Consider the following 27,446-nt stretch of genomic DNA (forward strand, 5'->3'; position numbering starts at 1 on the left):
AAAAAAAAAAAAAAAAAAAAAAAAACTTAAGTGAAAAAACATCAATAAAATAGAAAAAAAAGAGTAGTTGATGGAGAGCAGGAGAAGTAGCTGATCACATGTCACTGGATGGTCAAGTGAATGGGATTTGTCAGTGTGAAGGTCAGTGGTGAGTATCACAGGAGCCTGTCCATGAAGGGGTGGAGGGAAGAACTTGACTAGAAATAGTTCAGCACAGAAAGTGGGAGAGGATTTGGAGACCCAGACTACATTACAACTCTTTCAAGGAGTTTTGTTCCAAAGGGGGCCGAGAAATGGATTGGAAGCTGGAGTGGGGAGAATGGATCATTATATTTAATCTGGTTTGGTTTTTAAGTTGGGGGATATAATGGCAGGTTTGAAGGCTGAGAGGAATGCTGTGGTGGAGGGGGAATAATTGATGGGAGAGCAAGAGGAGAGGTTTTTGAGGAGTGAGTCCCTATGTATGCACAGGGAGATACCTATTGCCTAAGGGGAGTGTTGGTAGTGGATGGAGTCCTGGACAATTCACCTGCAGTAAGAGGAGGGGAGGTAGATTTCATGGGTCCAGGTGCTGTTACATGGAGAGATGGGATGGTGGGATCTCTTTTGATTATTTCTGTTTTCCTTAGTAAACACCTATCTAGGAAGCATAGTCCCTGAGATGCACGAGCTTGGAAGAGCTAGGGTAGGAAGTTTGAGGGCAAAGGCAAAATGAAGTAGTTAACCTGGGACAGTGGGAGAGTGGATAGACTAGGGAAACGTGCTATGATTGTGGAGCATCATTCGAGCCCTTTAGATGTTGATGGTCATGAGTAGAGTGACACCAGTCAGCGTGGTTATATTTTTCTTCAACCGCACAGATGCAAGATTGAGCGAAGGCAGAAAGTTTCATTGAACCAGGGTTGGAGTTCTGCTAGTTCAGTGTGACATGTAAGAGAGCGGTTAGGGAGTTGAGGGCGTGAGCAAGGAAGTGCTTAAAATGAAGAACTATGGGAACTTCCCTGGTGGTCCAGTGGTTAACACTCCGGGTTTCCACTGCAGGGGGCGCGAGTTCGATCCCTGGTCGGGGAACTAAGATCCCACATGCTGCACGGTGCAGCCAAAAAGTAAAAAAAAAAAAAAGAAGGACTATGGAATTTAAACTGGATAAGAAAGAAGTGAAGGCATAATGGTAGTCAAGTTCAGGGGAACAGTGGTAGGATCAATGGCTGATAGGGTTCTGGTGGGGTCAGAGGGTTTTTGGAGTCAAGGAAGTAGAGGAGGTAAGCTGGAAAAGAGGGGTTGGTGACTGGGGTTGGAATGCTTGAAATTTCAGTGGGACAGGGAAGTTGTGATTGGTAATGACGAGGGCTTAGGGACTGAGGCGAGGTAGACAGATAATGAAAACCCACAGAACATGTTAATAGTGACAGTGAACCAGGAGCCAGAATCCTCAAGGGATGGGGCTAGTGACCCAAGGTCAGTAGACAATTATTAGGAGGAGTAATGGATGGAATGACCTGAACCTGAGGATTTTTAGAGAGAAGAGAAAGTAAATAGTTCAGAAATGGTAGCGAGGTGCAAGGAGTGTGCCTACACCATCACTGGGCCTGGTAAGGGTTATGGAGAAGAAAATTCTCATAGCTTCTGAAGCAGTGTGCTCAGGGAGAGCCAGGTTTCTGTCAGAGCAAGGAGGTAAGTGAACATTCAGGGGACGCTGTTTCAGGGCGAAGGCTTTAGGAGGTGGGGAAATGGAAGAGGACAGAGCAGGGCATGTCGAATTCCATGTGGGGGATTAGAGTGTGGGAAGGAGGGGTGACCTCGGAGACTGGGGCTTTTCATAAGTGGAACAAACCCATAAAGGGCATAGTGCAGCAGTTGTCTTGGAGGGCTCAAGACAGAGTGGCGGAAAGGCTGCAAGTGTCGTGAGGAGGTGCTCCCCCACTACAGATAGAGGCCTGGGGAGAGGCTGGTTCCTTTTGAGTGTATGTCTTCGATATCTTTTCAACTCTGTCCTATTGTTTTTTAAATTTACAGATCCTTAGTGATTATCAGCACTTTAGATGGCCGAATTGCTGCCTTGGATCCTGAGAACCATGGTCAAAAGCAGTGGGATTTGGATGTGGGATCCGGTTCCTTGGTGTCATCCAGCCTTAGCAAACCGGAGGTGAGAATTTTCTGTTATATGTTGACCGGAAAACTTAGTTCAAATCATCAATTATTATTAATAGCAGGTATTTGCTTAGAGAGCTGTGGCTCAGTGTCCGATTGCCTACGTGTAGGGCATGTCTGTCTCTGACAAGCTATGTCCCGTTGGGGCATTTACTTAGCTTTTCTGTTCCTCAGTTTCCCTCCTGTAAAATGAGGTGGGTAATGTCACCTACTTCTTAGGGTTGTTTTGGGCATATGGAGTGAGTTAATTATGTAAATGAGTAATTGAGGATACTATCTGTTATATCAGTAAATCTCATTATCTGAGCTCGAACATGGTCATAAGTTCTTCGTCTTCCTGCTGTCGTCGTCATCATCACAGGGCCCCTAGACATCATAAAACAAACATAAATAACTGGGTTTTAATAGTTAGGGATGCATGCTGCAAAACCCCATGAATTATTCACTACATTTTCCCTCAGTTGTACATCCTAATTGTAGACATAACTCATCTGAAGTTTCCTTGGTGCGTAATTTTAGACAAAATGGATTATTTGCAAAAAAAAGAGACCTTGCTTCCAAAACTACTCTGACGTATGACTCCAAAACTTGGGCAGGTGACTTAGCCCCTCAGAACTTTAGTGTCACCATCAGCAAAGTAAGGACGCTGCCCACCTTGATGAGGGGCAGGTTGGGGGCTGTGTTTATTTATTTTTAATTAATTAATTAATTTATTTTTGGCTGTGTTGGGTCTTCGTTGCTGCGCACAGGCTTTCTCTAGTTGCAGCGAGCGGGGACCACTCTTCGCTGCGGTGCACAGGCTTCTCACTGCAGTGGCCTCTCTTTGTTTTGGAGCACGGGCTCTAGGCACGCGGGCTCCAGAGCGCAGGCTCAGTAGTTGTGGCGCACGGGCTTAGCTGCTCTGCTGCCTGTGGGATCTTCCGGACCAGGGCTCGAACCCGTGTCCCCTGCATTGGCAGGCGGATTCTTAACCACTGCGCCGCCAGGGAAGCCCGGGGCTGTGTTTAAATGAGGGAAGTCTAGACTCCCCTCATTTAAACACAGCCCCCAACCTGACCTTTTGTCTAGACTCTAATAGATTAAATCTCTCTCCTTTTCTGGAGCTTTACCCTCTTGTTTAAATCATTTAAAATAAGTCCCTCTTTAGAGTTACGACTGCTGACGTGGAAGCAGTCACCTGTTTTCCAGAATACCCTCAGCCTTCTACCTTGTCCCTATGGGATACTCCCTAGGGTACTCTTTTTTTTCCCTTTCATCATCAATCTTTCCCTTTCAAAAAGCTTCTTAGCTGGTATCAAGTTTGGAAAAGACAAAACCTAACATGCGGGGCTTGAGAATGACCTGATTAGTGATGATGGAATTTTCTGATGGGAAAACTGCTCCCAGTGACCCTGCTGCTCTCTAGAAAATCCAGCCTGGATTCCTTTCTGGGGCACCCGGGCAGGTACTTAGGGCGGTGGCACTGCCTAGCCTCCACACTCGCTGTGTGCTAAGCTTCGACTAGACTTTCAGAGTGCCTGTTGCTTACCGGACAGTATACCGGAAACATCTGTTGAGAATTGTGAACTTGTGAATTATTAATATAAATAACACTTTGATTGCAAATTGCCTTAAAAAGTTTGAATTGGATGTCATAGTCAAATGAATTACTACTCAGACCTGAATATTCATTTATCTGTGTCCTCCTGAGGTTATGCTTGGGTATGCACATTTTGCTTTATTTTCAAACTAGACACGAAAGGTGATGAGCAAAATCAGAAGATTGTAAGCTGTTTACATCTGAGGTAACATTATAGTGTGTTGTAGTGGTGCAAAGCATGTGTGTTTCTATAAACTAAAGTATGCACACTCACAGAAACATAAACTGCATGATATGACAAATAGTCGTAATAACCTGAGTGCCATTGAGCGTGTTTAAATTATAAGCAGCTAGTCGAGCTTGCAGATTTTCTTACAATAGCAATTATATTAGCTGTTTTTTAAACTACAGTTGAATATTCTCACCATCCCCAGTCCTTACCATTTTCTGTGGTTTGTTAGGGCTCTTTTGTTTTAAGTATCCTTCTTCCCACTCACCCCCAACCCTTGATCCTTTGGGTAGAATGCTTTGAAATGTTGAATTGCAAGCATATTTTAAAAGTTTGTGTCACCTTTACACAATAAATGCAAAGCTCACTGACCACTTTCCATTTCAGGGAAAGAATTCTGAGACCTCTTTGCATTATCTAGGTTTTAATTTCCTACTTTACACACAAAAAATTTTACTAGATCACTACTGCCCTAAGTTCTTGGGACCATTTCTTGAGACTGTGTGTTTACTGTGTAGATACGCTAATGACAGCATTGTTCCCAGAGCTGTAATATACACACAATGTACTTTACACACCGTGTAATCCTCACAGCCATCCTCCTGAGGTTGATATGCTGGTGTCATTTTACAGAAGAGGAATAGGAAGCTCAGAGAAGTTATTTGCTTTAAGTCACAGACCGACTACGTGGTAGAGCTGGGATTAAACCAGGCTTGCCTGACTGTACTCCACTCCACCTGCTCTGGAGCTCTTTCTACATCTTGTATGTTCCTCCCCTTTACAACTCAGGCTGTTCATCCAGTACAGTGGATCTCAAACTTTATGGTTTCAGGACCCTTTACATTCTTAAAAATTACGAAGAGATCCAAAGAGCTTTCTTCCCCATGGGTTATATCTATCTAAACTTAAGCCATATTAAAAATTAAAACAGGACTTCCCTGGTGGCACAGTGGTTGAAAGTCCGCCTGCCAATGCAGGGGACACGGGTTCGGGCCCTGGTCCGGGAAGATCCCACATGCCGTGGAGCGGCTGGGCCCGTGAGCCATGGCCACAGAGCCTGCGCGTCCGGAGCCTGTGCTCTGCAATGGGAGAGGCCAGAGCAGTGAGAGGCCCGCGTACTGCCAAAAAAAAAAAAAAAAAAATGAACCCCATTGCATTGCACGTAGCATAAATAATATATTTTTATGAAGAATAAGTGGGGACTTCCTTGGTGGTCCAGTGGTTAAGAATTCACCTTCCAGTGCAGGGAGTGTGGGTTTGATCTCTGGTCAGGGAGCTAAGATCCCACATGCCTTGGGGCCAGAAAACCAGAACAGAAGCCATATTGTAACAAATTCAATGAAGACTTTAAAAATGGTCCACATCAAAAAATCTTTAGAAAAAAAGGAAAGAAAAAGTGTATTTCCCCAAAAAATAATTCAATGAGAAAAGTGGCATTGTTTTATATTTTTGCAAATCTCTTTAATTTCCAGTTTAATAGAAGACAACTTGATTTTCCTATATGCTTCTGGGTTCGATATGTTGCGTTGTTGTTTTGGTTGAACTGTATGAAGAATAAAATCCGTATGTGGGGGAGAAAGGGAGTATTTTAGTAGCCTCTTCAGTTGATTGCGATCATTCTTTTTTGGTTCTACACGAGAACAAGTGGAAGTTTCTGAAAGGTGAGTTGCCCCGCGGAATCTGAAACCATATCATCGGACTGTTGTGCTCTGTGCCAGTAACATCCATCGGTCTGTCTTGCCTTTTACTCCTGCATGATTTTCTAACATCATTTGGAAAATATTGATTCACTGAGTTACACAGATCTTCCAAATGTTGACATATTTCCTTATAGAATATTTTGTAAACTCAAATTTTTTTACTGTCACCACTGATCTCATCAGAAAAGTCTTCCAGAACTGGGAAGCTGTCAAGCTCACATGGGTAGATACAGCTATTCCAAAATTCTCATTTTCGCTTGAAAACTTGGATTTTATCATTAACACAGTCAGTTGTTTTCCTTGAAGTGAGAGGTTCACTTTATTTTTGAGAAAACGTCTGCCAAATACCCAAGTCTCATCACTGCTGCTTTTCTCTCAATTTTTCAAGTACAAATAGAGCTTTGTGAGCAATGCCACTAGTTTCAGCTCAAAACTCAGTCACACAGGTGCTTTTCCTCAAAACATGCTTCAGTTTGTGGCAGAAGTCCTTAATGCACACCTCCTGGTTAGCCAGGCAGAATAGTAAAAATATATGTACTCAGGTCAGAGTTTAATGAAATTAACTTTTATTGTTTCATCAGAACATTCTCGAGTGAAACTTTTTTCTTTTTTTTTTGCTGCGAGTGTGTGACAGTGAAGATGCCAGGACTCTGAGTTTGGTACCTTATTCATGCTTTAGTCACCGTTGCTTTTATACCATCAAAGCAAATAGCACCCCAGGGAAAGGCAAATAGCACCTTCTTATGAAAACCATTTGACCCTCTGCACCTCAAACAGAATCCACAGACCACATTTTGACAACGACTGATCTAGTATATAATAGAAATATCACCATTATGAGAGTATTCGTAAGGTTATAAACATTAACAAGGAGAGAGGACTTGTTTCGAGCTTGGGTCACCTGTTATTCAGCAAGGTGTGTATCGCTCAGTATCTAGAAGTTATGTTCAGAAGCTGGACAAAACACCACCAAAAGAGGAACAAAAACTGCTATTTGAAATGCCCCAGATTGGATGCAGTACACTTCTAAATGCATCTGATAGACAATTTTATGATGGTCCCTAACTTTTTGGGAGAAATAGTTAATTTTCTCTGTCTGAAGCTCAGTGTTTGCTAGGATAGGTAGTGTGCAGAGGAGAGCTGGGTACAGCAGGCAGGAACTGGTGGGGAGATGTAGCAGGAACCACCCAGGTGACAATTGGAGGCTCCGTTTGGAGACTCCTCTATTAGAATGTCAGTTTCTCCACCCTTTCATCAAGAGTGGTACAAAGATGAAACCAATTAAACTCAGAAGACCAGGGAAGATGTATTCTCTGTGCATTGATTCTTAAAGTGACTTATCTAATGAGAAGCTGAAGGCTAAAGGATTTGATAGACTGTATAATTTTTAAGTTATTAATGATAGAGGAATTGGTTATGGATCACATGTACTTTTGCTAGAATAATAAAGTAAAAGCATCACAGGAACTTTGTAGGCCGTGTGGTGTGGAGGAGGCACTGGGATTCAGAGGCTTCAGTTCTAGTATTGATGCTGCTGTTAACTGGCTCTGTGACCCGGCTAATTATTTCAGTAGAGCTTTAATTTCCTTCTCTGTAAAATTATGGATTGGGCTAAATTTCTTCTTCTTGTTTTTTAAAATTTTTTGGCTGCGCTGTGCAGCATGTGGGATCTTAGTTCCTTGACCAGGGATCGAACCCATGACCCTACGGCGGAAGCGCAGAGTTTTAATCACTGGACCACCAGGGACTAAATTTCTTTTTTTTTTTTTTTTTTTTTTTTGCGGTATGCGGGCCTCTCACTGTTGTGGCCTCTCCCGTTGCGGAGCACAGGCTCCGGACGCGCAGGCTCAGCGGCCATGGCTCACGGGCCCAGCCGCTCCGCGGCATGTGGGATCTTCCCAGACCGGGGCACGAACCTGTGTCCCCTGCATCAGCAGGCAGACTCTCAACCACTGCGCCACGAGGGAAGCCCCAGGGACTAAATTTCTAAAGATTATCCTAACTTCAGGACTCAGGTACCATCAAACACATGAAACACCCATATAAATTATCTAGAGGAATTTTTTAACTTCCCCTTTTACTACATTTAAGGATTCTTTTAAAAATGGCACAAATCCATTACCGTTAGGTACATATCTCATTGCCTGTCAGCCTGCTTTCATGATGTCCTTAACCTTTTCTGATCAAAAAGCATATAAAATAGTTTATTATTTTGCTTTAGTCATGTTTTGATTATGTTAAGGAAAAAATAAGTTCCCAAAGGATGAGATTGACAGTTCCATTATGCATTGCATGCTGCAGGAAGGTTGCCATGGGACACAGATCTGACTTGCCGCTCTTTCCTCTTGACTAGGTATTTATAAGCTTCCTCAAAAGAATACTGAACAAACCAAGCTAAAACTGTGTGTGTGTGTGTGTGTGTATGTGTGTTAGAATAAATGATGAACCTAAGGTTTACTCTGTTACCTTTAACATGTGCCCTTAGGTTCTACATCTAATACTTTTGATCATAGCTAAGAATTTTGTTTTTAATTTTCAGAAGGACCACCTGAGGTAAAATCTGATTTGCTTTCCACTGTTAATTTATATGCAGATTCAGCCTTGAAAAAGCACTAAGGAGATTTGGCAGTGGTTCCTCATTGATTGTCTTAAAATTCTGTTTTGTGACATATTAGCATAGTTTTTCTTTGGGGTCTCTGGGTGGCATTTGTTTGTTTGTTTGTTTTGTTTTTGCGGTACGCGGGCCTCTCACTGCTGTGGCCTCTCCCGTTGCGGAGCACAGGCTCCGGACGCGCAGGCTCAGCGGTCATGGCTCACGGGCCCAGCCGCTCCGCGGCATGTGGGATCTTCCCGGACCGGGGCACGAACCCGCGTCCCCTGCATCGGCAGGCGGACTCTCAACCACTGCGCCACCAGGGAAGCCCTCTGGGTGGCATTTGGATCACAGTTCACCAAATCTAAGTAGACATAATATCCTTGAACTGTCTGCTTCTCTGTGTTTTGGAACACATTTATAAATACAAAGACCTTCTTCCTTATCTGTATTTAGAATGCATATTATAATTGTGTATATATAACTAGTCTGTCCTTAGACAATACCTTTACCTTTTCCTTATTTAGAGATACCATATTTGTTTTTTGCTTCAGTTTTCTGTTAAAATGTCCTTTTTTTTTTTTCCTCTTGAACAAACAACTCTCTTATAAGTCTATAGTTAGAGTTTGGGGTTTTGTTTTATTTTATTTTAGGCATGTTTCTCCCCAAGGGACACACCGCCTTTCTGTTTCAGACAGGTGCAGAAACAGACAACTATGATGCTGAAGCTTTCCAGCCTGCGCACTGTAGAGTCAGACTGCAGTCATGAAGAAGGGCCTTCATAGGTTGGGGGGGATCTTTTGAAAAGAGTACATTTTTAATGGCTACTTGATTTGTTCACCAAGGGTCCATTAGTAGACCGTTTTGAGTATTGCTTTATTAAAAGAGGATCTGTAATCTGTTTTAAAGATAGTCTATACTGAAAGATGTCTGGTCATTTGGCAGTCTTTCATCTGTACATAAACTAGCACAATTTGAGCCTTAGATGAGCACCATCTAAGATGGTGGTTTATTTGGAAAAGTCACTGTCAATCACGGAGCAAGCCAATATTTAAATAATTGCTTAGGTTAATTGCTTTTCTTTTAATTATAGAAATGAAACAGTTTTTTGATTTAATTTTGTTTTATTAATCCCTTAGCATGGCTGAAAACAGTGCTGTGAACTAAATCGATTTATTCCAGCACACATGTTGCCAAGTGAGACATTGATTTGACTCTGTTTTGTAGGAAATTGACTTCTTGTGCACATTATTTATCTCCTTTATGAATGAATAGTAATCTAAGTGAAGGCAAAGGTAGGTACTTAAATCTGTATTTTTCACCGTGAATGCAAAAAGTATACTTCAAAAATTAACCTGGTTGTTTTCCTGGAGGTATTTTGTTTTGTAGGTTGACTATAGGTTAAGGAAAGAAAGAATGAAATAATAACTATCTACTTGGTATCTCACTGCTCTTGGTCAATAATTCACAATCTTTGATGATCATAAATACCAACTCACTTCAGGATTTCTTTTTTCTTCTGCATTTTCTTTCTTTTTTTTTTTTTTTAACCTACATTTCCTTTTAAGCATGTCACATGGGATGCCTTCTTCGACTAATATCCAGATCTACTGAAAGATCTCATAATCCCTCACGTTTAGATCACGTAACTAGTTGTAAACCATGTTGCCTCCTCCTTAGTCTTTGAGGTATGATTCCTGGGAACACTTTACTTTCAGCAGATAAGCTTCCTTTACTTTCCCCATCATGGTAATTTCAATGTTTTCCTTGAAATCTAGGGAAATGTTTAAAAAATTGTTTCCTCAACACAACAATGTTGGAACATCTTTTTTTTTCTCTCATAAAGTCACAAACAGTCAATTTTGTCAACTAGTAGTCTGGTCAGTTGCTCATTTTACTTTAAGAGTTACTATTTTGTGTTCGATATATAGCGCAACATTTTTGAAGAACTAAAATACACAAAAATATGCCTGTTAACTTCTCTTTAATATTGTTTATCTTTTTGGCCAATAAAGTACTTTATGAACCTTCAGAACTTCTATATTCAAAGGAGAATTTTAGGGCTGATAGAGATTTCTGGTGAGTCAAAGACTGGTCACAGTTTGATGTATTTAATTCTTATATCAAACTCACCTTTATATAGTTTTAAGACTTTGTTTTTAGATGGGTGTTGTGAATTCAGGATTGGGAAAGAGATACAGTTGGCTCTTGTACAGCTTTGGGGATAGGGGTGCCAACCCTTCATGCAGTGGAAGATCCTACATAACTTCTCCGTGGGCCTCTGTATCCACGGTTCCATGTTCGCAAATTCAACCGTGGATCGTGGAGTACTGGAGTATGTATTTAGTGACAAAAATTCACTTGTAAGTGGATTCATGCAGTGCAAATGCACATTCAAGGGCCAACTGTTACTGACATGGCATAATTAAGCTTTCTGCTCTCTCCTTGAATTTACTTTTGGAGTGACTATTTGAATTCTGAAAGCTTTTTGCAATATGTGAAATTTAGTGTTAATGAACCATAGTCATTTCTGAAGTTTCCTTATTGAGAATAAAAGAAGGCTTATGCTGAATTTATAGATAGTCAGATTAAGAGTTTGTATTTTCGTTTTTAACTTTTTTCTTTAACAAGTATATGTATATATGCGCTCACACACGAATTACCTTAGAGGTTCAAAATAGCAGCCCTGGATCATTACATCTACTTGACAAGTATTGCTTGACTAGCACTTTATAGTTTGCAAAGTGACATCAAATCCATTCTTATTTATTCCTTAACATAGCCTTATAAAATACTCTTATTAACCCCCATTTTCCAGGTGAGAAAATTGGGGCTCAAAATGATTCAGAGGTTTGTCTGATGTAGTAAAACGGAGACTCAACCCTAGATCCTTGTGCTTATTTCTTGCCCCCTTTCCAATATTTCATGCCTTTTGAAATGCCTCAATACTTACCAATGTGTTTGCATTTTCTGCTCTAATCATTATAATTCTTAATGTGCTTTATCAGGAATAATCACTCAAAGACCTCATATAGAGAGCAGACTTTAGCATGGCGCTCAGCACATTGTGAGCACTTAACTGCTTCTTAACCCTAGTGAGAGACTCAAAGGTACTTGAACTTACCACATCCAAAACTGAACTGGTGTTTAAGGAGACAGGGAATCCTGCAGGGCTGTGCGCTGGGGTACAGCAATGCCCAAGACAGATGAGATCCTTGCCATCATGGAATTTACATGACACTCTGTGGAGCCGGATATGAAATGATTATAATGTCAGTATCATAATTGAGTTGTGGTAACTGTCACAAGGACAGGTAGAACTAAGAGAGACTTAGCAAGGATACCTGACCTCCCAGCTGGGAAGTCAGAGAAGTCAGAGAAGGCTTCTCAGAAGAAATTGTGTTTACGACTGAGATCCTATGAGGAGAAAGAGCTGCAAGAAATGGGTAGAGAGGCTGGGAAGGACTGCTCTGAGAGAGGAAACAGCTGGCATCAAGGCCTTGCAGCAGGAATGATCAATCTGGGAGAAAGCAGGTGAATCCCTAAAATCCTTCTAGTATCAATCTCTCCTGTAGTCTACTGACTACTGACCACTTATATAGTCAGTCTCTACTGACTGTAGAGAATGGACTGGAAGAGGCAGAAGTGGGGAGACTAGTTAAGAGACCAGGTCTAGTACAGATGGGGATGATAAGGTGACCGGGGAAGTGAGGGGAGTGAAGTGATGGATTGAAGAGAAGTTTAAGGAGGGACGTCTTTATGAAATGAAAAGACCAAAGGAGAAATTAGTAGTAAATTAAGAACAGGTGGGGGAATTCTCTGGCAGTCCAGTGGTTAGGACTCCATCCTTTCACTGCCGAGGGCCCCGGCTTTAATCCCTGGTCAGGCAACTAAGATCCCACAAGCCGCTGGTGCGGCCAAAAAAATATAAGTAAATAAAAATAAAAGTGTCCTCCGAGACTGCTCCCCGGCCCCTTTAAAAAAAAGAAAAAAGAAAAGGAACAGGTGTAGAGAGGGAGAAAATAAATTTGTTTAGATGTGGTGAGTGCCGAGTGACCTTGACCTTGAGTGACCTTAACAGAGATGTTAAGGAAGCCTGTGCATATGTGGGTCTGGTGCCCTCAGAGGAAAAGTCTGGGCTGAAGAGAAAAGTTAGAAGTGTTCGTGTCCTGGGAGCTGAGAGGAGCAATCACCTGGAAGGAGAGTAGGGTGAGAAGATGACCTCCAACCAAATTTTCAGAATCCCTAACATTTAAAAAAAATTTTTTAAAGGATATTTATCTATCTGTCTTTATTTATTTATGGCTGCGTTGGTTCTTGGTTGCCGCGCGGGCTTTCTCTAGTTGTGGCGAGCAGGGCTACTCTTCGTTGTGGTGCGCGGGCTTCTCATTGTGGTGGCTTCTCTTGTCGCAGAGCACGGGCTCTAGGCGCGTGGGCTTCAGTAGTTGTGGCGCACGGGCTTAGTTGCTCCGCAGCATGTGGGATCTTCCCAGATCAGGGCTTGAACCCATGTCTCCTGCATTGGCAGGCGGATTCTTGACCACTGCACCACCAGGGACGTCCCTCCCTAACATTTTAAAATTCAGGTAGAGAGTGATGAGTCAGAGAGAAGAAAGGGTTTCAAGGAGAGATTGGCTTTAGTAGGATTTTAGGGATTTTCCTGCTTTCTTCCACATTTCCCCAATGGTTAGTTGGTGTGAATTCTTTATAAATATTTTCTAAATATAGATAATTAACAATGCAGATGCCTCATTAAGAGAACCCTGTGATTCATCAAAGTCTCATTGAAAGTCTTACAGCAAAAGAAAATGTTAAAAACCCTTTCTGTTTTGACTCTGGAAGAATTGAGGGGGACAGGGGAAGGAGTGAGAAAAGCAGGAGGCCTATGGATCCCCAGAGTGGTAGAAGCAGTCATTGGTAGTTTAGGGATCAGAAGACATACCTTTTCAAAAAGCTGTGGAGAGTGCTTTTGAGGATCCAGTGCAGTAAGTTAATTTGAGGCATTTTGTAAAAGAGTAGAGTGTTAGTTTTTGTCCAAGGTCACATTAGTGAGTGGCTGGTGGAGTCAGGGACCCAGGGATGGGGCTGGATGAGCCGCAGTCACCTCCCCGTGGACACGTTTCCATTTCATACGTTGGGTGCCTGCTGTTGCCTCGCCCTACCTCGGTTTCCAAAACAGCTAGCGTGGCAAGGAAAGTAATTGTTCTGGGCAAAGGGGATTTCCAGGTATCAAAAAAAAGTCAACAATTTAACACTTTCAATGAATGTTTTTCATGTATTTTACATCTTCCCAATCTTGGTGACTTTTATCTTTTAACTAAGTCCTGAGCTCATCATTGGAAGCATCATTTGTTGTATTATACCAGGGATGCTTGGAGTTCCTGAGGTAGGAGGGAGAGAGGGTGTCCCTTTCATGAATATCCTAGAGTAGTTGGTTTTTTTCCATCCTTTTCCCAGATAGTCTATCTCCATTTTTCCTTATCTCTGTCTCATGAATCTGCATCTCTCCACGTGCTTTTTCACTCTGTTTCTTCCCCCTTCCTCTCTTTTAACTCTTACTGCTGCTGAGCTCGTATTTGGGACTTGGCTTTTCTAACCGTCAGGGCCAGCGTGATCGTTTTCCCTCTTTCTTGGTTAGGGTACACACTGTATACAACTTTGTGGATTTGAAAGTGTTTAATTTGAGTCACTACTTGAGAAAATGCTAGTGTATACAAATCCAGCTTCCACAGCCGAATGAGGAAAGTTCTTCTTCATAGAAAAATTCTAGCTAATAAATGTGGAAAGAATGATAGAATTAGAAGTCATTATTTTATTATTTTACTGAAGTAGTAGATCATCAATTGATACTAAAATGGTGAAAAGTTGGTGGGACACTTTAAAGTGGGGGGGTCAGGCTGACTCCCTTACATCCACTGATTAATAGTAACAAATACGACAACTCGGGTTGGCAAACTTTTTCTGTAAAGGGCTAGATAGTAAATATCTTGGGCTTTGCGGGCCATATGGTCTCTGTAGTTGTAGTGGGAAAGCAGTCATAGACAATATAGGAATGAATGAGCATGCCTGTGTTCCAATAAAACTTTGCTTACAGAAACACGCACTGGGTCAGATTTGGCCCGAGAGCTGTCGTTTGCTGACTTCTGTTATAATAGGAAGTATATAGCACCACCTGTGAAGTAGTCTTGTCCAAAAAAATCAAACCTGCATCAGATCAGAGCTCCAGTCGTAATTACACTTTTTTAGAAAATACAGGGAATAAAGGAACAAGTTAAGTGACATGCAAAATCCAAACTGTGGGACATTCTGTAGGGTGAATAATCTGGTTTCTCAAGTAAATCAATGCACGGAAAAAGGAGTGAAAGGGGCCCTTATGGGGGAAAAAAAGAATCAAATATAATATGTGGAGTTTAAGTTCCTTGTTGAAGCAAACCAATTATATAGTATGTCTTGCAATATCAGGGAAATTTGAATATTAGATCATTTTAAGGAATTACTCTTATTTCTGTTAGATGTAACATTGGTATGGTAGTTGCTTCTCAGCAATGAATACTGAAGTATGTATAGGTGAAATGACATGATGCCTGTGATTGACTTTAAAATACTCTCATTAACAAATATATGTAGTGGATGGGTGGGGAGTAGCAAAATGTCGATGATTGTTGAAACTGGGTGACAAGATACATGGGGGTTTATTATATTCATCTCTTTACATTTTATGTTTCAAAACTTTCATATTAAGTTAAAATAAAGTTGAATATACCCCCAAAAGTGTATGTGTTGATGGTGGGAGGTTGCAGATGGGTGGGTGGGGAGGTAGTTGCATAGAAAAAGAAGGAAGAACTGAATGAAAATATATTTTTGCATATTAGAAGAATTTTTGTTTTTATTGCTGGTTATATTCATTTTAGTAGTAGTACTTCCTTTATTTTCTCAGTTGAAGTTCCTTCTGCCACTTGAAAATAGAGTTCTTATCTCACATTCTGATTTCAAATAGAGTCCTTGATTACATGTGCCACTGGTATTCATTATGCCAGTTAGAGATTGTTCAGAAACGGTAATTGAATTACTTTACTAAACTGCTTTGTGATTGCGTGGTTAAAGACCTTGATTGGATCTTAGGTACCGAGTTTGCCAGCTGATTTGACAAACCTTTTATTTTGAAATTATTAACAGGGAAAAACAAATAAAGGAAAAAACCCCAAATAACAAGCATTTGTATTTTTAAAAATGACTGAAGTGGGAAGCAAGTCACATAATTAGTTTGAGATGCAGAGCAGCGAATCAGAACAAATAGCAGCTTCCAGAGGCAAATCAGTGGAATGGGAAAATGCATCACCATAACCTACATTTTTTTATACCAAGAGATTTGCAGTTGACTCTCCGGGTGACTCATTCCTATGCTGGGAGGGTGAGGTAATGCTCTTCTGAGGGGTGATGTCATCTCTCTACCTGAACTGCAGGCATATATCTCTTCTTGTGGCTCTCAAGGAAAACACACCATCTGCTTTCACAGATGCAGCCTGAAAGACTTCACAGCGATTGGTGCAGAGGTTAGCAGCCGTGGGTATGAGTCATAAGCAGCCAATTAGTGAAGAGCAGCTACTTAAAAGTGAACTTTAAAATCACAGTCCAGGAATATGACATGATTGAGTATTGAATCATAATGCTTTTTTGTTTTGGGTTTTGCACTCTTCTTTTAAAATAAGGCAGTTTTTCTCAACCTGGTCAATCACGTGAAATCTTCTAGGTTGTTTAAGCCATATTTTTAATTGCAAATAAGTTTGCTTTCTTTTACATTTGGAAGCAATGATGAATTTTAGCTCCTATTTGTTTGATGGATTTTCTGGTTTGTTTTTTTGTTGGGGGGATTGGGGGCGGTTGCACTTAGAAGCCATTGTGTTCCCTAAGGACCTGCTACTTCTTTAGGGGAAAAGAAGTTGTTTAATGGAAAAGGAAACAAGTAAAAATAAATGTTATTTGTTTACTAGAGACCCACTAACCCCTCTTCCTCTTTCTTGTAGTGACGCACACCTGCTCTCCCTATTTGTACTCAACCAGTAGTACTGTTGACATTACCAGACAATACCTATTTTTTAATTTTATCACAATTTGAATTTATTGTTCTAGTAAATGGAATAGAGAATACCTAACATAATATGGGAGGTAGAGAACAGTAAACACTTGATTTCCTAACTGATATGTAACTTAAAATGAGAGATCACATTGGCTAAATACTACAATACTGTTACTGTAGGGTATATAAACTATGACCTAAATCTGTTCTTAATGACAGCCTCAAGTTGGACATTCTACAGAAGATAAAAATAAAAAGTTTTAATTTTTGAAAATATAATCTTTTATTTGTTGTTATCAAGAAATATAAGAAAGCAAAGAATAAAATAGTAATGTTAAAATTCTAAGATAATATGAGGTGGTATACATATGTATGTATGGTATACATACATACTGATGTCATTTGAGAGCTTACTAAAAATCAAATTTTTTTTAATAAAAGTAGTAGTTGGAGATCTTTAAATATCCAGAATTATGATGAGCCTTCAGTTTAATGGTCTAGCCTTCCGAGTTTAGTTACAGAGCCCCTTCAAGGCTCTTGAGTATCTTTCTTTTCTTTTTAACCTCTTATTTGGAAATAATTTCACACTACAAAAAGTTGCACACTTTTGGTATGAAAAAAACCCAACCCTTATATACCCAGATTTATCTGCTAAAAACGTGTTTGCTTTATCATTTGAGTTCTGTCTCTCTCTCTCTTATCTCCAAATCCCCCATACATACTCTTTTTTTCTTGAAACATCTAAAGATAAATATCCATTGTAGCCCTTTACTCCTAAATGCTTCAGTGTGCATTTCCTAATAGAAATAGGACATTTCTCTTTTCTCTTACATAACAGTACAGTTATCAACTTCATAAATTTATATGGACACTTTACCGTCCATATTCCAGTTTCATCAGTTGACCTAAATAATGTCTTTTATAGCGTTCTCCACTCCCAGTACAGCATCTAGTCTAGGGTCAGGTAATACATTTACCTGTTACATTAACCTCTTTTAATCTGGATTTTTTTCCCCACAGACTTTATCTTGTATGACGTTGACATTTTTTTTTAACATCTTTATTGGAGTATAATTGCTTTACAATGCTGTGTTAGTTTCTGCTGTATAACAGAGTGAATCAGCTATATGTATATATATATATCCCCATATCCCCTCCCTCTTGAGCCTCCCTCCCACCCTCCCTGTCCCACCCTCCCTGTCCCACCCCTCTAGATCGTCACAAAGCACCAAGCTGATATCCCTGTGCTATGTGGCTGCTTCCCACTAGCTATCTATTTTACATTTGGTAGTGTATATAGGGACATTGACATTTTTGAAGAATATAGTCTCTCTTATCTTTTACTGATATTAAAAAAAAATAGAACTTTCCTCATTTTGTGCTTGTCTGATGTTTCCCGGTGATTAGATCCAGGCTGTGTATGCTTGGCTCAGAACGCTGCATGGCTGGTGTTGCATCCTCTCTCAGGGTATCACGTCTGTCACTCATTTCATCATCCAGTCAAGGTATTGTCTGAATTCTCCACTATATAATGACTGTTTCTGTTATGTTTTTCTTAACTTTTTGTAACTAATAAGCAGTCTGTGGGAAGATACTTTTTTTTTTTTTTTTTTTTGCTGTACGCGGGCCTCTCACTGTCGTGGCCTCTCCCGTTGCGGAGCGTAGGCTCCGGACGCGCAGGCTCAGCGGCCATGGCTCACGGGCCCAGCCGCTCCGCGGCATGTGGGATCTTCCCGGACCGGGTCACGAACCCGTGTCCTCTGCATCGGCAGGCGGACTCTCAACCACTGCGCCACCAGGGAAGCCCTGTGGGAAGATACTTTAAGACAGTGCAGATATCCTGCTCCTCATCCAAATTTTCACCGAGATTTAACACCATGGCTGATTTTTGCCTGTTGCAGTCTTTACTATGATGTCTGCAAGATGCTAATTTTTCCAACTCCAGGCCTCCCTTCATATTTACCAGTAGACATTTGGCATTTCATTGCAGTAAAAGCCCTCTCTTCTCCCCCATATGTTGTTTATTTTATCTATTTGTTATCAGTGCGGATGCATAAATTCCTTATTTTTTTTCCAATGTTTTATAATTCAGTACTTAATCATTCTGGTGCTTAAATTCCAGATGTGGTCAGTGACATGTTTCCGTCTTTTTTTGTGCATATCTTTACTTTTTAGACTAATAAGATGTTAAAGGCTCATCTTGTACCTGCCCTGCCCCCGCCCTGGAGGCAGCCGTTTCTCTCAGGAGCCTTTGTTCTTTCGGTGGGGAATGGAATTAGATAACAAAATCTGGGCACTAGGTTTGAGTGCATTACTTTTACAGCCACTGAATAAACATAAATGTATACACGTTAGTATACCTGATAAATATTTGTTAGAGGTACAATAAACAATTTTTGAGACTGTAATGGTGTCTCAGTTTACAGTTACAGCAAAAAGTGCAGTATTAAGGCTTTTGTCAGAGAACTGACGCTGCTACAATTTTCTTGGATTTCACAGCAAAAACATAAGTGATGCTAGCTTGAAGGCCAGATAGGGTTTCAGTGGGCAGGGTTGGTACAGGAGGATGTTCCAGGGAGAAGAAATGACATTGACAATGACATAACTGAACAATAACAGTAAAAACATTAAACATCCTGCTTAAGTAATGACACCTGATTTCCACCCACGTGGGGAAAAGTGAAAGACAACAAGGAAAAGGTTGTTTGAGGTCACGTTTAGAGGACTTTGAATGTATGTCAGAGTTAGGAATTGGGGTCTTTAGTAAGAAGATAATGGAGAGCTGTCGAGGATTTTTGAATAGTGTCATAACAAGCTTAAGTCTGATTCAGGGATTAATCTAGAAGATATGCAGAGATTAGATTGAGGGAATTTCCAGTTAAGAACTGTAAAGAGGCTGTTATAATAGTTCGGGCAGGAGATAGAGGATTTGAACTACAAAATGAAGGAAAGAAGTGGATTAGAGTCGTGTTTTTCAACCTGTCTTCTAGAACCCCAGGGGTGTGGGGCACAGCTGGGGTGGGGGAGGGGGGGAGGGATATATTAGCTGAGCATCAACGGAGAACACTTTGTGACTGAAAAGGATCTCTTTAAAATATCCCCGTAAGTATCCCTTTAAAGAAAGGAATTCTGCTGCTCAAGGAACAAAGAAGTCCATAGAGAAATTTTGTTTAAAAAAGCAAATCGACATTTGTCTGGAGGTTTTCTGGTTTTTAAACTCATGCTTCTTTCATAGTCTCTTTTTCCAGATTTTTGAGCCTTGACGATCAGGAAAATAATCGTGTCATTAGCTGAAATAAGTCAAGTTGTGTCTGTTTTGTTTTTTTGTGTTTTTTTGGCGCGCTGTGCGGCTTGCGGGATCTCAGTTCCTCGACCAGGGATTGAACCCGGGCCACCGCAGTGACAGTGCCGAGCCCTAACCACTGGATCACTAGGGAATTCCCGAGTTGTGTCTATTTTGAAATGCCAGAAGGCCAGTGTCACAAAGTCGTGTACTAATTTAGCTCTTTCTCAAGAAACAAGATTTTCTTGGCCAAAATCTTTAGAGTCATCCTGAGCGCTTTTCTTCCGCTCATTCCGTACAGGGAATCCACCATGAAATCCTGTTGGCTTTACCTTCCAGTTATATCCCACATCTAACCGCAGGCAACAGCTGCACTGTAGCCCACCACCAGCACCACCATTATCATCTCCGGCCTTCTGCTTGCTCTCCCCACCTCCATCCTTGCCTCTACAACCTGTTTCCTTTCCTCCTCACAGTGCACTTCCCCCTTAAGGCCTTTGCAAAGGCTGTTCCGCAGGTATCAGCAGGGTTAACGCTTATGTTTGGATTTTGCTCAAATATTACTTTCTCAATGGGACCTACCCTGAACTTAACCATTCCTGACAAGTCCTGTCCCCTCCCATGCACACATTTATCCATTCCCCCTTTATCTTGTTCTATTTTTTTCACTATGGCATTTAACACCTAACATACTCTGGAATTATTTATTACGTTGTTTATCTCCCGATACCAGAGTTTGAGCTCCACAGTGGCAGGGTTTGTTTTGTTTTTTTAATTTGTTTTGCTCCCTGGTGTATCCTAAGCAACAGAATAGCCCCTAGCATGTAGTAGGCCCTCAGTTAACGTTGATAAAAGAAGGAAGGACAGCTAAGAGCATTAAATCCGTAAGCTCGGTTACCAGGCTTCTAGCTCATAGCAGATCTGAGAAAGTGAATGAAAGAAAGAATGGGATGCTGCGTAAACCAGCCTGTGTTCCTTGGATCTGAACCTATGATGGTAATTGGCCTGGATAAAATAGACTTGGAAAGTGCTGCATAAACTATCCCTTTACTAGAAAATCATATTATGCGTTAACGTAGTAATCACTATAAGAACTCCCACAGTAACCTCTTCTTTTTTTTTTTTTTGGTACACGGGCCTCTCACTGTCGTGGCCTCTCCCGTTGCGGAGCACAGGCTCCGGACGCGCAGGCTCAGCGGCCATGGCTCACGGGCCCAGCCGCTCCACGGCATGTGGGATCCTCCCGGACCGGGGCACGAACCCGTGTCCCCTGCATCGGCAGGCGGATTCTCAACCACTGCGCCACCAGAGAAGCCCAGTAACCTCTTCTTGAACTCACTTGGTCACAGAACTCTCCTTAGTAATTCCCTTATTGTTATGGAACACGCTTGGCTTGTGGCAAACAGAGTTTGAGGAAAACCAGACTGGAGTGTACCTGTGGGTCCCAGGAGAGATGGGTGGTTCTTTTAAGTTGCTTTTGGTGGATGAATTGTGCCGTTTCGTATGCTGCTCAGGAGGCCTGAGTACCTCCGGTGAGAGACTACGGCTTTTAGTTCCTACTCTTACAGTTCAGATCCTTTTATTAATTTATTTTTTAAGATTTATTTTATTGAAGTATAGTTGATTTACAATGTTGTGTTAATTTCTGCTATACAGCCAAGTGATTCAGTTATACATATATGTATTCTTTTTCATATTCTCTTCCACTGTGGTTTATCACAGGGTATTGAACATAGTTCCCTGTGTTATACAGTGGGACCTTGTTGTTTATCCATCCTATATATACTAGTTTGCATTTGCTAATTCCAAACTCCCAAAAACATTCCTCCCCACCCACTCTCCCCCTTGGCAACCACAAGTCTATTCTCTATGTCTGTGAGTCTGTTTCTGTTTCGTAGATAAGTTCATTTGTGTCGTGTTTTCGATTCCGCATATAAGCGATATCATATGGTATTTGTCTTTCTCTGTCTGACTTACTTCGCTTAGTATGTTAATCTCTGGGTCCATCCATGTTGCTGCAATGGCAGTATTTCATTCTTTTTATGGCTGAGTAGTATTCTATTGTTTACATGACCCACATCTTTTTTATCCATTCATAAAATCCTTTTAAAAGTTGGCTTTTTATTTTAGGTATTTGGAAATAAGATGATCATTCCTTCCCTGGATGGAGACCTCTTCCAGTGGGACCGGGACCGTGAGAGCATGGAAACAGTTCCGTTTACAGTTGAATCGCTTCTTGAATCTTCTTATAAATTTGGAGATGATGTTGTCTTGGTTGGAGGAAAGTCTCTCACTACATATGGACTCAGTGCATATAGCGGAAAGGTGAGTAAAAATGTTCAGTTTGTTTGGGGAGAAATCAAAATAAATAGGAATAGAAGAGATAATTTCTTAAACTATACTATTACTGGTTGAGCTTTGTAATAATTTTCCCCTGAGGCTATCATTTCTCTTGATAAAAGAACTGTGAAGTAGAAAGGGGGAATATTATTAAGAGAAACTAAATTTATCCAAGATAACAGAATGAACAGCAGAGCCAGGAATAGCAGGGGGAAGAGAATGAATAACGGTGGTCTACTGTATGTCAGGTGCATTCTTCATGCCTTATTTTGAAATCATCACAATATTTCTAATGGTTACATTTTACAATTTTCATTTGGATAGATGAGGAACCCTCCAAAGAATAATAATAATCCTGATGATAAGAATAATTGCTACTACTTATTTCTCTAGTTTGAGCCTATCGTAAGAGGATGCAAGAGGCAAGTTTGTACTCATTTTACAGATGAGAAAACCAAGACTTTCAAAGGTTCGGAAACTGCCAAGGTCAGATTTGACTTAGATCTGTGTGAAGAAAAAGTCATACTGTTAATGACCTAGACTTTCTCCATTATTAGCTCTTAGGAGATGATCTGCTTCTAAGATTGGGTCTTAAAACTCCATTATGGGGAATAACTAATTAAAACCATGCTTTTTGGAAAGGTAAAAATCTCTTTTTAACCCCTTAATACGTTGACACTTGAATATCTGTATATAGACTTAAGACGAAAATAAGGAAGAATAGAAAAAAGATCTTTGGCCCTCAAGTTTTTCAAACTTTAGGGATCCCTTGTCTGAGTGTTAGGCCCATAGGCCCTTTGCAAGCTTCTCTGCCCTCTCCAGCCACCTGCAATTGTATTGAGGCGGCCTTGTGATCCTTTGTTTCCTTCAGTATTCTCATCAGTAAAACAATGGGATTGAACCCCGTCACCTGGGTCTCTGATTTGATGTGCTCCTCCAAAATTCTGGTATTCTAGCAGGTATGCTTCTTTCTGTGAGCATTTGGTCACATCATTCCAAAGAATCTTCCTTTTCCTTTGAGTGAAATTTTCAAAGAAGTACTTGAAAATACGGCAGCTGTTAGAAAAGGTTCAGATTTTTAAAAACTAAATATTTCCGTCATATGGAAATTCTGAGGTGTTTTTTTTTTAAATTCACCTAGAATTTTATTAATGATATTATTCCTAAGAGATCCCAACTAGTTATCCATTTCTTCCGTGGAAATGCTCAAAGTAAGACTTATTCTCAGAAATAAATATTCATTGGTACTTTTATGGTTCTAAATGTTTCATTTTAGGAGTTGGTGGTAATCTAGCTGTTGCTTTTTTTTCTTTTTCAGGTTATTTATTTTAAAAAATTTCATTGCAGTACAGTTGATTTACAATGTTTTGTTAGTTTCTGGTGTACAGCAAAGTGAATCAGTGATACATACACATATATCCACTCTTTTTTAGATTCTTTTCCCACATAGGCCATTACAGAGTATTGAGTGGCGTTCCCTGTGCTATATAGTATAGCTGTTGCTTCCTTTTTTTTTTAACAGAAACTGTGTATTTTTAATTTTATTTATTTATTTTTGGCTGCATTGGGTCTTTGTTGCTTGCTGCACGCGGGCTTTCTCTAGTTGCAGCGAGCGGGGGCTGCTCTTTGTTGCAGTGCACGGGCTTCTCATTGCGGTGGCTTCTCTTGTTGTGGAGCACGGGCTCTAGGCACGTGGGCTTCAGTAGTTGCAGCATGCAGGCTCAGTAGTTGTGGCTCGTGGGCTCTAGAGCACAGGCTCAGTAGTTGTGGCTCACGGGCTTAGTTGCTCTGCGGCAAGTGGGATCTTCCCGGACCAGGGCTCCAACCCGTGTCCCCTGCATTGGCAGGTGGATTCTTAACCACTGAGCCACCAGGGAAGCCCCCTAGCTGTTGCTTCTTAATGCTTGGCTACTTTTTACACATTTCCTCAATTTCCTTTTACTATTTATAAAACTGTTGAGAGTCTTTTACTGTCTCTGATCTCCTGTAACTTGTTCTCTTTACTAATTTTACATCTGTCTTTTCAGGTGAGGTACATCTGTTCAGCTTTGGGTTGTCGCCAATGGGATAATGATGAAATGGAACAAGAAGAAGATATCCTGCTTCTGCAGCGCACCCAGAAAACCGTTAGAGCCGTCGGCCCTCGTAGTGGCAGTGAGAAGTGTGTATTCAGATAATGTTGCTGTTGGTGTTTAGAAGTACAACAAGACCAGAATTCATCAGCTTTTTCTTTGTGGAGATTTTCTGAACTATTTTGTTTCCCCAAAGGCATACTACTCTTTTAAGAGAAATGAAGCCCCTAAATTTAAAACAGCTTCATGATGATTAGCAGATCCTGAAGTGAACTTCTCACCATGTGCTTCAGGATATGGTAACGAAGAGGAGTCCCATACAGTGACTATGTATTAGCTTAGTCTTAGGTTAATGACATTTTTCATAGCAATCTCACTGACCCAGGTTCTTTGCAGAATGCAGAAAACTCTTAAGACAAAGCTGATGTGCTTTGTTTCACTTGGGTCTGTTTGACCCTGCAGTTCTCTCTAGTAGGTAGTTTCATGGTTTGTGTGGCCACCACCTCAATTATAAAATAATATTTTAGTGTATTTTCTTAAAGTGTTAAAGCCTAATTTATTTGGTCAAATACTGTTTTGTTTCCTTTTTCAAATAATGTAAATTTTTACATTTAAAGTAATGTGATTGAATTAGATATACTGGTGGTAAATCACACGCTTGACTTTTCAAAACCTAATATTTAAATTTTAAATTGCTGCGCAGTAAAAGGAATTTGAGATCCCATCTTTATCTTTTGAAAGTGAAGCAGACTTTCAGATGTTGTCTAATCTGATGCAGTATAATTCAGTTTCCTTTCCTGAAAACTGTTTTCTCAAATTCAGTGAAGAATGTATTCTTTCTACATTCCCTGGACTTTGCATCTGCTGGCAACCCAACCTTCTTTGTCCTGATGGGATTTTGTTTCCTTAAGTGTTTGAGTGCTTGCTGGGTGCTCAGCTACCATAGGAGCAGATGTTCAACTTAACAGAATTTGAGTTATCAGAATGGGAAGAGTCTGGCATCTAAGATCCATATTCCTTAAGTATCTATTTTTCAACAGATGTTGGAATTCTAGGGCCATTTTATATCTTAGTGTCAAGACCATTATAGTGTCAACAGATAAGTGATTTTCCTATGTATTAGTTATAGAGGAGACATTGCTAATACCACTTTATGGATATGGACACTGAAACTCAGAAAAGGTTAAATGCCTGGCCAGATCTCAGTCAGTAGAGATTTGAGATTGAAGCTGAGGTGGTATGACCTTCAGGCTTGGTATACTGGGTCACATTGCCTCTCGAGGCTGTATTTTCATAAAAATCTAAAATCAGTAGCTTTCGTCTTGCCTTTTGCATTGGTTTATTGGGATGTGTTAATTTCTCTGCACTTGAACAAAATGTGTCAGGCTTTAATTAAGAAGTAAGGCAGACTGCAGGCTACCTTATTTTAGGGTGACTGATGTATTTTGAGAAAATTACCCTGATTTGGAAATGTGAACATTTGTTAATTTCAAGGAAAAATCTGTCCTGTAGCCGTTGTCAGGTCACAACTCTCAGAACCACTGTTTCTAAAGGGTCAGGACCAAGTTATGCCCTCTTGTGGCATAAATCAGCAAGCATGCTCCTTTCCAGAAGATTGTGTTGAGTTGTTCCCTTTCTCATCACAAAATTTTAGTATTTGCTTCTTCACTCTAGAAGAGTTCTTAATTATTTGGTCCTTTATTTAAATGTAAATTTCTAAAACACACCTTTGTAAATTTAAGGTGGAATTTCAGTGTTGGCCACTTTGAACTTCGGTATATTCCAGACATGGAAACTAGAGCCGGATTTATTGAAAGCACCTTAAAGCCCAGTGGAAACAAAGAACAGCCTAAAATTATTTCAGACGTGGAAGAACAGGAAGCTGCCGTGAGGGACACAGTGATAAAGGTCTCCGTTGCTGATTGGAAAGTTATGGCCTTTAGTAAGAAAGGAGGACGTCTGGAGTGGGAATACCAGGTACCTAGAACCACTGAGAATTTATAAATATGTTCCTTTCCTTCTCAGTTTGACCAAACATGTTGGGTAGAAGGAAGTGACTGCCATTTTGGATTTTCAGCTTGTTCTCTGTGCTCTAAGAAATTTGTGATTTTACGTCTGTTAGAATGACTATTAAGAAAAAGTCAAAAGGTTGGTGAAGATGTTGGTGAACAGTGTACAACAGTGTATCTTCGTGCAGTGTTGGCGAGAATGTAAATTGGCATAGATGTTACGGAAAACATCATGGAGTTTCCTCAGAATATTAAACAGAAATGAAGAGAATAGATCTTAAATGTTCTTAAAACACATACATACAAAATAACCGTGAGATGATGGATATATGAATTCGCTTGATTGTGCTAATTATTTCACAATGTATACATATATCAAAATATCACACTGTACACCATAAATACATTTTTTATTCGTCAATTATACCTCAGTAAAGCTGGAAAAGTGAAAATTTGTAAAGAAATATGTGGTTTTAAAGGGTATTTCAGGAGTTGGGATACATAGAAATACTGCTTGAAATTGTTTAAAATTTCCTTTCCATTTTTGTTTAGTTTTGTACTCCCATTGCATCTGCCTGGTTGGTTAAGGACGGCAAAGTCATTCCCATCAGTCTTTTTGATGATACAAGTTACACCACTAATGACGGAGTTTTAGAGGATGAAGAAGACATCGTAGAAGCCGCCCGAGGAGCCACAGAAAACAGTGTTTACTTGGGTGAGTGGATATCTCTTATCTAGCAATAGTACATGTTGACATCTAGATTTTATTCCTACATTGTCTCTCCCTACTTCAGGTGTGCCTGTAGTAGTTTCAATTCCTAAGTACACTCTCTGGCCTTAAGATTTGTACTTTGATTTCTATTCCTGCAATTTTCTTTCATTTATCCAATTCTGAAACTTTTAATTACTATAGCGGGTTCTTTTTCTCTGAGACCTATATTTAAAAGGCTTAAAAATGTTGCCATTACATAGCATGATTTCACATTACTTATGTATCTTCAGAGTCTAAAACTTTCTACATTTGTATTTGCATCTGTATCAGTTTGCGCCCCCTTAAAGGTATGTTTATTTTTTTCTATGCATCTCCACAACTTATCTGAAAAATTAAAACAAAATTCTGGTGTGCTGCTTGGCGGTTGAAAGCCGTCAATGTTCTACATTTTGAAAACCCTCAAATCTAATTATTTGAACTAGTTTTGTGGTCAGATACACATAAAATTCTTTAAGCTCTGTCAATGTGCTACCTGCCCCTCAATCTCAGTGAAATGCAAGAATTTGAAATAACATATCACACGTGTTATGATAGTATTTAATTGAATTGTTAGCAGTATCTCTTGAATGATAGGTGTTTAGGTTTTCTTAAGGAAAAGGTTACCTCATCTAAGCTGTTACTTTCATAAGAGTACAACGATT

The 27,446-nt window shown here is 40.3% G+C and overlaps 1 protein-coding gene across 1 annotated transcript in view; it reads left to right on the plus strand.

The window, feature by feature from the left end:
• EIF2AK3 (eukaryotic translation initiation factor 2 alpha kinase 3) overlaps positions 1-27,446 on the plus strand; it is a 68,906-nt gene that overhangs the window by 13,366 nt on the left and 28,094 nt on the right. The window contains exons 2-6 of the mRNA XM_029231516.1: positions 2,017-2,146; positions 21,743-21,937; positions 23,980-24,113; positions 25,767-26,001; positions 26,586-26,748. Of these exons, the coding sequence (XP_029087349.1) occupies positions 2,017-2,146; positions 21,743-21,937; positions 23,980-24,113; positions 25,767-26,001; positions 26,586-26,748 (857 nt within the window). The remainder of the gene's footprint in view (positions 1-2,016; positions 2,147-21,742; positions 21,938-23,979; positions 24,114-25,766; positions 26,002-26,585; positions 26,749-27,446) is intronic.

The sequence above is a fragment of the Monodon monoceros genome, unplaced genomic scaffold, assembly GCF_005190385.1.
Source record: "Monodon monoceros isolate NGI ecotype Baffin Bay Population unplaced genomic scaffold, NGI_Narwhal_1 Super_Scaffold_19, whole genome shotgun sequence".
NCBI classification, from domain to species: domain Eukaryota; kingdom Metazoa; phylum Chordata; class Mammalia; order Artiodactyla; family Monodontidae; genus Monodon; species Monodon monoceros.